Source organism: Zingiber officinale, chromosome 8B (genome assembly GCF_018446385.1).
Source record: "Zingiber officinale cultivar Zhangliang chromosome 8B, Zo_v1.1, whole genome shotgun sequence".
Lineage (NCBI taxonomy): Eukaryota > Viridiplantae > Streptophyta > Magnoliopsida > Zingiberales > Zingiberaceae > Zingiber > Zingiber officinale.
In genome coordinates, this window is record NC_056001.1 from 7,063,682 (window position 1) to 7,074,294 (window position 10,613).

The following is a 10,613-nucleotide window of genomic DNA, read 5'->3' on the forward strand; positions in this document are numbered from 1 at the left end:
AACTTGGTTTGTTTATCTTAACAAGTCTTATTAAATGAGCTCAAGTAAGCTTTCATTGAATCGAGCTTCAAATAATTCATAAACGGCTTAGTTCATTTACACCCGTAACTTAAGCAGCAGACAATAGTGAGATAACATAACAATATATCAAAATGATTAAAGTGTTTTTCTAAAATAAAATAATGAGATTAGTAGGGGAAAAAAATTATGAGATTGGTCTACCAAAATATATATTATAGTTAATGATGCGGTGGTAAAGAGAGTTCACCAAGTATGAGTTAAAGGTAGGAACAATAGTCGACGTGGAGGTTAAAATCAAGGCGGTCAAAGATAGGAAATCGTCGGTTCATCAAAGTCGCCCGAGCAGATGTCAATGGGCCGAGCGAGCATGAAGGGTCTAATCGGCCCGGAAGCTCATTGGAGCAGATTGTTCATCCGGCCAAGACGACTATAGAGAGGACATCATATACTGACAATTGTGACTAAATGAAGGCTAGTCCGACCGGACTGCTTGTCTGGCTGAGCGAGGAACAACCTATTGAGCCGAGTGACCATGGAGAAGAATTGTCTTTAGATCGGGGAATATTGGCTGTGTGGCTCCTTTGCTCGGCCAAATAGTAGGATCCCTTGCATAGTTCACCATATTCTTCTGGTAGTCCGCTAACAAGGGGTATGGTCAACAAGTAAATTGTACGACGAAAGTTTCTACTATCATGTCAGAGATTTACATACTCTATTAAGAAATGATGTCAGAGATACTTTTCTCATATATCTTTTCATTATAGAATAGTTGGAAAAACATGCATGCGCCTTGAGAAATGTACACATATACTACTGGAGCACTATATAAAGGAGGGTCATGTACGATAGAAATATGTGTTATTTGTGTTTGAACTCCTGTTGTTACTATAATTCTTTGTTATCTTTTTTACTATTTTGATGACTAATTTTAACATCAAAGACGGACCTCTTACCTAGTCAGTCGCTAACATTTGTAATTTTGTAAAATGGAATAGAGTTTTCACCATTTTCGAACCGTATCAGTTAATATATACAAATAATGTATATTTTTAATATGGAACATGAAGGATATCATTGATTAATTAATTTGGTTATGATATTCTAGAATACATTTTCTATTTCTTTACTTACCTGACTTAATTGCCGATCTGATATTTCATGGAGGGGCTGATTGCGACCTGTGCTTTTCTGAAATTGACAAAATGAATAGAATATCATGATATATACGGGTAATCAATCAGTAGATTCATCACAACAGCGTCATTTAATTTTCATCTCTCTCAACTTCTACCGGTCGCTAATAAATTCACGTCTCGTCAGCAGCCCACCAACAATGTCATAAATTCGTTCCAATAAGGTAGTCAAATATACAAAGAGAGGTCAATGCTGCCTACAACAGTTTTTTTATACCAATTTTTTAAAAAAAAGGTTTCAACTTAGATTATTAGTATTTTTTTTGTTTAACAAATTTATTAAGTTAATTTTGAATCAATTCTAATTAAATATAATAATGTTTTTATTATAAAATTGTCTGTCAAGGTACTGCAGCATCGTCATTTCTAGCTGGTTTCCTGATGCGCATTTATAATCGGTAGCAGAGGCCATCTCCGGTCTGCATTCTGCAAGGTCTATTTATTTGCCTGGCGGGCCTCCATCTCTTTCTTTAGTTAAGTGTTTGGGGGCAGAGATGCCCATAATATTCAATCAATATAATATTCATTACGTAAAGCTTTGATCAAATTATTGTGCACCACATGAAACAAGAGGCACAATTCAATTAAATAAGAGGCGTTTCATTAATGCCCTTGTTTTTTCTCTCCAGAATACCCTCACCTCTTAACTCCCCTACGAGAAAAGGAGAACACAAATTAAAGAAAAAACATTAAAATTTAATCAATTATTTTAAAATGTATATAAAAAATATGTAGCGTGTAATTTATATTTAGAACTTTTGACATATTTTAAAAGTTATGTAATATATTTTGGCCTTGACTAATTTTTTTAAAAAATAATAATACTTTTTAAACGAAATTTGTTGGAATCCCAAGGTTGTTTTGGTGTGATCAACAAGTTAAGTTAGATCCTGAGTGTTTCTAACATTATGTCTAAATGTGCAGGAGCTTAGGAGCACAGGTAGTCGAGTGAAAGACGCAGCTAGCGAGAAGGACGACACGCGGTGCGTCCGAGCGACGAGGCGCTGCGGAAGAGTACACCGACAGGCGAGAAGGAAGCGTGCGATGGTTCCGAGGGACGAAAGCCGGAGCGGAAGACTGCTCGAGGAGCAAGAGACGCAGTTAGCGAGAAGGAGTGCACACGGTGCGTCCGACGGACAAAGACTGCAGATGAGTACGCCGGCAGACGAGAAGGAAACACGCGACAATTCCGAGGGACGAGAAGTCAGAGCGGAAGCCCACTCGAGAAGACCGGAAGTTGGGTTCGGGTGAGCCCTTTTCCGGATGTCCGAGATCACCCAAGCGAGCGGATCAGAAGTTGAAGACTCGGACCGAGGCGACCAGAGCCGGAGTAGAGGATCCGGACCGAATAAGTTAACCGGAGTTGACTTTTGGGTCCGGGGTGCCCGGAACTAACCGGGGCGCCCGGAGTTGACTTTTTCACAGATCAAGTCAAAACTCGATCTGAATGTTGGAAGATAAAATTTTATCCCCCTAGGGTACCTGGAACCCTCAGGGCGCCTCGATCAAGGTTATAAATATATCTTTGCTCTAGAAGCTTTTCAACAATTCAAAGCAATTCATTTCCAACGCTTGTACCCTTCAGTTTTAGATTAACTTCTTTACTTTACACTTTCACTGTTGTAAGAGGCTTCTCTGTCCGAAGGAGATACTGGTATGACATTCCTTGAATTAACAACCTCCTTGGTTGTAACCAAGTCAAATTCGGTGCCTCGTTTTTTTGATTTACTTTCTGCTTACTTTAATTTACAAATGTTAATTTAAGAATTCGAGAAGGTGTTTTTGTTTTTGTTTTACAGGACTATTCAATCCTTCTTTTTAGTTGGCCGTAACGGTCCTACAGTGATCTAGTTTGAATGTTCAAGGAGGTTGATGATTTAATTAGATTTAGAGGGGTAAATTTGACCAAAAAAATATTGACAAGGGATTTTTGTAAAGATAATTTTTTTTTAAAAAAAAAATGAATAGACATATTAAAAAGGGCCACGCTTCTATTTTTCCTATTCATATAAATGCAAATGTAATAGTCGGCATTAATGAGGTATGCTGGACTTTGTTGATTGTTGTTCAATTAATATGACGTCGACTCTCTGTAATTTGAGGATGGACCTTACTTTTATAATTTTGTTTTCGTTTGATTTTTTTTTTTAAAAAAAAAAACGATTCATCGATACGAATTGTGGGAATAATTTCATGTTTGACCAATCGTTGACACAAGCTGACCAATTCGAAGGCTAGGAATGAGATTTGTCTTTGCTTCGGCGGTGAAGAGGAAGGAACGTGGTGGTCGGCAGCCACCGGGTGGTTGCAGGAAGTAATGAATGAGGGCGGCCAATGCCGCATGGTCCATGGCGGCATGGCGCCGGACGTTGAACACGTTCACTTAATTTGGTCAAATCTGACGCCGGGTTCCACGCGTCAGTGCGGATCGCGCGCAGACGAGGTCGACGAATGATTAACTGATCGAGCACGACCCGATCGAAGAGGCGCGCCAGGATTAAGCTGATGCGCGCTATACTCAAATAATCTCCGCTCACAGAGAGGGATCAACGGAGACAACTCTACTCGCAAGAGTCACATCGATGAGCTAGCTAGCTAGCTAGCTCAAATAGCACGCCTATCTGCTTGCCTTGCAGCAATATGATGTCTTTCTCTTTGGTCGTGGTCGTCGTCGTCGTCATCCATGTTCGTTGGTCATTATATTGCTGACTTGCTGCACATTAATGACAGATGCAAAAAGCAAGGCCAGCCCCCAACTGACTGTGACGCATCCAACACGCAGGTAGCCCATCGATCGATATGTCTGCATTTTCAGCCAGCATTTTGCAATACTGTATTAATTAATTCCTCGCTAACTAGTTGCTCCGCTCTTCTCTACTAGATTTTCCTCCCTCTTTACCTGGTGGCCAACCTGTGGCTTCCTGCTTTCACACAAGGCATTGATGGAGCGATGCAGATTGCTGTTGATTATGGCTGGCTTCAATGTCAGACTTTCTTTCAAAGCAGAGAGAGGTGCGTATTTCTCTCTTATAAACACGACAGGCAACGTGACTACAGGCCATAACTTTATTATGGATGGAATTAATTTTTGTAACTAATTTATCGTGTTGAGTCGGGTAAGATATATATATGTATGCATACAGTGTCTCAGATGTGATTCGGGAAGGTGACTGAATTCACAAACATTATGAGTCAGATAGGACTAATTATATTAATAAATATATCCTAAGCGCCTAACTTCAAATTGTTAATTTATTAATAAGGTGTTTGATTGAATGCCACTAATTAGATTAATGATTTCTATACACCCCATTGTCTTTGCACTTTTCTTATTATATTGTTTTTTTTAAAACAAAAAAAAAGAAAAAAAATAATTTATTTATTTTCAAAATTAGAAAGGATAATACCCTCCTTCCCTCCTTTTTGGCATTCCACATATACTCCTCCCATCCCTGTAATAAATTTACATAACATGCAAACTTCATAGATAAATAAAAATCAAAAAAGTGATGTTTATTGATTTCGACGCTTTATTACTAAATGCAGATCTTACAAAAGTAAGTTTGAAATGTTTTCCATAGAAATTCACGATAATAATTTGGTCTTAAAGTAATTTATAAATTTCTAATAAAATCAAAATTTTAATAAAAAATGAAGAAATAAAGAAGTAATATAACTACCGTTTACCTTTATCATTTTAATTAAAAAAACCGTTTTGTCTATATATTGTTGGTTTCATAACTAAGATTTGAAGGAATTTTTTGTCAAGAATGATTTAGTATTTAATATGGTTTTGATTTAAGACCCTGTGTGATTAAGATTAAAAAATTATAAAATAACTACAATTTTAACTCTTGACTTTTTAATTTGTCTGATAAAGTCTATAAACACGATTTAAAAATGAGGAAAAAATAATGCAGAAGAAGCTTGGTCAATGCTAGTTAAGTTGAATATATCCATTGTCTCCTCAATTTGAAAATTGGCCCATCCTTTCTTTTTGCGCGTTAAATAAATGTCCTTGTTGAAGTACAAAAGACTTTGGCTTGGCTTTATATAAACCGAGCAGATGCAGTGTTGTAAATACAAACATATCTCATCATCACACAACAAGCTAAGTGTGAAGAGAAGGAAGAACAATTCCAACTCCATAACCTCTCAAACTCTCTTACATCTCCACGTTTCTCCCTCTGCACAGAAGATCAAAATGATGGCTGCTCCTCTGTCTTCTTGGCCATGGGCCAACTTGGGACTCTACAAGGCATGCGAGCAATACTCTTATTTTAATTTACTCCCTGCTCCATCTGATCGATTTGATTAATTTGAAAGATGAACTTGGCGCAGTATCTGTTATGTGCGCCACTGGTAGCCAAGGCCATCAGTGACTGGAACAGCCATGAAGGAGGAGTAGGATGGTCTGTTCACCTTCTTATCCTCTTCATCCTGAGAGGCATCATCTTCCAGCTCTCGCACACCTTCTCCAACATGCTTTACCACACGAGAAGACGGAGGGTCATCCCCCATGGCCTGGATTTCCACCAGATTGACCAAGAGTGGGACTGGTGATAACCAACTACTGCTATAACTCATAATTTTCTGATCGTTTAAACCATTAGTTTAACATGTACAGATTATTTGTCTGGAGCTTTGCAGGGATAATTTTCTGATATTGCAAGCTCTGGTTGCATCCTTGGTGGTGTGGCAAGTAGAACCAGCGTTGGACGGGGTGCCTGTGGTGCAGAGCAAGGGATGGCTGATGTCTCTGTCGCTGCATGTGGTGGTCTCTGAGCCTCTGTTCTACTTGCTTCACAGGAGCTATCACAGAGAATACATCTTCTCTCACTACCATTCAATTCACCATTCATCATTGGTACCCCAGCCTATGACGGGTCGGTATTTATTTTTATTTTAAAAAAAAAACTTAATAAATGCCATTTAGATGAAGAAGGATGTGGATACATAATTTTTTATTCTACAATTAAGTGATATTAATTGTCGTAATCGTTCAATTAATAGTCACGCCTAGCTAATTTCTCATCATCCCAAGTTTAAGTATGACTTTCTTTTGAATGCTATTTTCCTTTAAATTAGCTCGGAACTTTAAGATGTTCTTGTTAAAAGTGCAGACGTCTAAATTTTAAGAGATACTGCAGTTAGTAAATCAGTTTCACAAATTTGAGAGTTAAATTTCAGTTTATGTTTATGATTTGATGAAGGTTATAAATCAGTGTCATCTAGTGGTGAGGAATCATCAACCAATCAACTTAACTATGATCATATTATAGCAGTTTTTGTGTCAATATATACTCAGAGTACATCTATCTAGAACATTAGCCCACTTTTCAAGTATTTTTAAATACTTCATACGTATCGTTTTTAAGCAAAAATTAGCTTTAGAGTTTAGTTGGTAGTATATCCAATCCAATTAACACCAGATTAAACTGAAATAAACTATTTATATATGACTAATTTTTATTCATACAGTTCACGTGAATCAGTACAAATTAATCCAAAGGTCCGGTCAAATAGTTGATCTTTGAAGCAATTTTAAGATCTTTTAATTAATTTCATTAAGGAGGAAAAATAGTATATCCAATCTCAATTTGTTGTGGTACTGGAGCAGCCGCGTTTGGGACGCCACTGGAGAACCTGGCGATGACGGCTGTGATGGCGCTGCCGCTGCTTGGATCCTTCGCCGTCGGCTATGGCTCTGTGGGTCTCGTGTACGCCTACGTGCTCGCCTTCGATTTATTGAGGTGTTTGGGTTACAGCAACGTGGAGGTGTTCCCCGCACGCATCTTCCACTCACTGCCCTTCTTACGTTACCTCATCTACACTCCCACGTGAGTCACCTTCATTAATTCATCTATTCATTGATTAATTATTTATTTTATCACTGTAGTTGATTGATTATAGTTACCTGATTTGAGACAGAAATGCAGTTAAGTGACATTTCTTATACAGCAGCTAGTTAATACATTAATATTAGGGTGAATTACATTTTACCCCCGAGGTTTACTTAAAATACGAAACGACCCTCATGATTTCAAAAGTAAAAAAAAGTCTCTAAGGTTTGACTAAAGTAACAAAAAAGTCCCTTGACTGATCAACGATAGTAGTCAACTGGCAAAGATAAGAAAAAGACATATATACTCCTGCGTTTCAGCGGGAAAAAAAGTAAAAAATTATCTGAAGTAGCTGAAAATTAACTAAAGTAAAAAAATTACTGCAGCTTAAGAGAGTCATTTTACCGATCGATTGTGTAAACCCTAAACCTACAAAGCCAGAATATCTTTGATTACAAATTCCTTACTGAAATGTAATCGATTACTCTTTACAATGAAAGAAACAAAACGTGAGAAAGAGGAATCTGGTTGGGAGCATAAGACGAGGAGAACGGCTGGTTGTGGTTTGGAGCATAAGACGAGGAGAATGAATTTTTGCAATAGATACATTTCGATAAGAAATTTGTAATCAAAGATATTTTGATTTTATGAGTTTAGGGTTACACAATATATCAATGGAATGACTCTCAAGGTGCAGTAATTTTTTACTTTAGTTAATTTTTTACTTTTTCCCTCGCTGAAATGCAAGGGTATATATGTCTTTTTCTTATCTTTGTTGACTACTATCACCGACCAGTCAAGGGACTTTTTGTTAGTTTAGCCAAACTTTAAGAGTTTTTTTGTTACTTTTGAAATTACGAGGGTCATTTCATACTTTAACCAAATTTCAAGGGGTAAAATGTAATTCGCCCTTAATATTAAGTGTATATGTTTGCCCATAAACGTCAACCTACTAGTACACCTGTAAAAATTTATGATGGCATTAATGAATGATTTATTTCTATTCTACAAGTAGCTAGTAAATACGACCACATAACCACTGCTGTACGCCTGCATTTGTTTTTTATAGAATTCATTAACTGCACACCATCGTGGTTGCGTCCTGTTTTTCAATGAGTACATTTAATTTTTAAAAAAATGTATTGAGTTGATCAGGAGAAGAACATTGACTAGCTCAAGAAATTATGTTGCTTTCATATTCTCAGCAGCAGCAACACATCTTGCATCAGTTCAATACAACTAAAGGGAGATTCAAAATTGTTGGCAGGTATTTAAGCATTCACCACAAGGAAAAGGATTGCAACTTTTGCCTTTTCATGCCCCTCTTTGATTTGCTGGGGAAGACGATGAATAAGAAGTCATGGGACTTGCAGGAGGAGATAAGCTCAGGTGCTTAATTGTTCTTGTATTTTTTTTTCTCTTTCCATTTTTTTGAATTATACATTGTGTACAAAATCAACCAACCCAGTACTGAGCATGTAGATTATGATCGGAATGAAATATCTAATAATTAATTTGTAAATTGGAAGCAGGGAAGAATGATCGGGTTCCAGACTTTGTCTTCTTGGCGCACGTTGTGGATGTGATCTCGTCCATGCACGTACCCTTCGTGTTTCGCTCGCTCTCTTCGAAGCCATTTGTGGCTAATCCCTTGTTGTTGATATGTTGGCCGTTAGCCTTCGTGTTCATGCTCTTGATGTGGGTGTTCTCCAAGAGTTTCACCCTCTCTTTCTACTACTTGAGAGGCCGCTTGCATCAGACCTGGGTCGTCCCGAGATATGGCTTTCAGGTGAAAATAATTAGTCAGTTGGCTAGCACAAGAACAAATTAAAATACGATTCTCAGTTGCTTATTCTTGTTAATTGTTTTTTTTTGTCATTGTTGCAGTATTTTTTGCCCTTTGCGAGAGAAGGCATCAATGAGCAGATTGAGATGGCGATACTGAGGGCTGATAAGTTGGGAGTTAAAGTCCTTAGCCTTGCAGCATTGAATAAGGTTGGACAAATTGACCACTTTTGAATTAGTATCGAAACTAGCTAGCTGAAAGATTTGACATATGCATTCTGATGAAATTAGTACATATTTTTGTTTTCTATCTAGAACGAATCGCTCAATGGCGGTGGGACGCTATTCGTGAGCAAACACCCAGATTTAAAAGTTCGAGTCGTCCATGGCAACACCTTGACGGCGGCCGTCATCCTGAATGAGATCCCGAGGGATACTGTAAAGGAGGTCTTCTTGACTGGAGCTACGTCCAAGCTTGGGAGGGCAATCGCGCTCTACCTTTGCAGAAAAAATATACGAGTGCTAGTGAGAGCCCATAAACTTCTAATCAATCTCTCTCTTACATCAACACTTGCATCAATATAAAGTATTCCACTGTTTCTTGATTGTTTAACTACTGTCACTAGATGTTGACTTTGTCGACCGAAAGATTTCTAAAGATCCAGAAGGAGGCCCCGGCAGAGTACCAACAGTATCTCGTTCAAGTGACCAAGTATCAAGCAGCAAAAAATTGCAAGGTGCTAAAAAATTGCAATTATATATATATATACATATCAAGAAAATCCAACTTTAAACGAGTGAAATTGTTGCAGACTTGGCTAGTTGGGAAGTGGCTCTCACCCAGGGAACAGAGATGGGCGCCGACAGGCACACACTTCCACCAATTCGTGGTGCCTCCCGTCATCCGCTTCCGAAGGGACTGTACCTATGGAAACTTGGCCGCCATGAAACTCCCCAAGGACGTTCAAGGACTAGGATCATGTGAGGTATATTATATATATGTATAATCAATCACAAGTCCAATTACAAGAGGTTTTCTATTAGTTACCTATATACAAATTCATCCAAGCTCGTATATAATATAATTAATGTGAACATTATATTAATAATAGTACACGATGGAGCGAGGTGTGGTGCATGCTTGCCATGCCGGAGGAGTTGTTCACTGCTTGGAAGGTTGGACGCATCATGAGGTTGGCGCTATTGATGTGGAACGGATTGACGTGGTGTGGAGAGCTGCATTGAAGCATGGGCTGACACCCGCTTGAAGATTTCCATTGTAATTTATGTTCACAACTTAAGTAGCATTCTAGATATAAAATCATCACAAGTCACACGTAATTAATGCTTTTATCTGAAAAATTCGAAACTAGATAGCTCTCGCCATCAAAAGTGTACACACTGTAGTTGTTCATCCTTAGTGGCTCGTTCGTATGTTAGGGATCAAGAGATTGTAATAAATCATTAGTGAAAGAAAGAGTATGTGAACAGACGACTATATATTCATGAAATTAAATTGTGGAACCGTCTTTAATTAATTCCTTTTGTTTTAAAGACTAATTAAATAATAAGATTTTAGAAAATCTAAATCTATTTTGAAATTCAAACTCCTAATAAATTTATGATTTTTTTATGACATAATCTTTTCTTTATTATTCTTATTATATGTTGATACGGCGTATAAGTAAGGGGTCCGAAGAGACATGACAGTCAGAAGTCAAGGAGATGTTCTGATTAGGGGATGTGGCAGTCAGAAGTCAAAGGGACAGGC

At 37.8% G+C, this 10,613-nt stretch overlaps 1 protein-coding gene across 2 annotated transcripts; it reads left to right on the plus strand.

The window, feature by feature from the left end:
- The first annotated feature begins 5,285 nt into the window (after positions 1 to 5,285).
- Positions 5,286 to 10,358, plus strand: LOC122016829 (very-long-chain aldehyde decarbonylase GL1-2-like). 2 transcript variants are annotated; one of them, XM_042574246.1, is made up of 11 exons: positions 5,287 to 5,472; positions 5,556 to 5,773; positions 5,865 to 6,100; positions 6,835 to 7,054; positions 8,325 to 8,446; positions 8,590 to 8,846; positions 8,945 to 9,052; positions 9,158 to 9,367; positions 9,469 to 9,579; positions 9,655 to 9,828; positions 9,955 to 10,358. In XM_042574246.1, the coding sequence occupies exons 1-11, from the start codon at positions 5,419 to 5,421 to the stop codon at positions 10,108 to 10,110; spliced, it is 1,866 nt and encodes a 621-aa protein (XP_042430180.1). In that variant the 5' UTR covers positions 5,287 to 5,418; the 3' UTR covers positions 10,111 to 10,358. The 2 variants fall into 2 exon arrangements, with proteins under 2 accessions (XP_042430179.1, XP_042430180.1); XM_042574245.1 differs by having other exon boundaries at positions 5,286 to 5,472; positions 9,469 to 9,828.
- Positions 10,359 to 10,613: the final 255 nt, after the last annotated feature.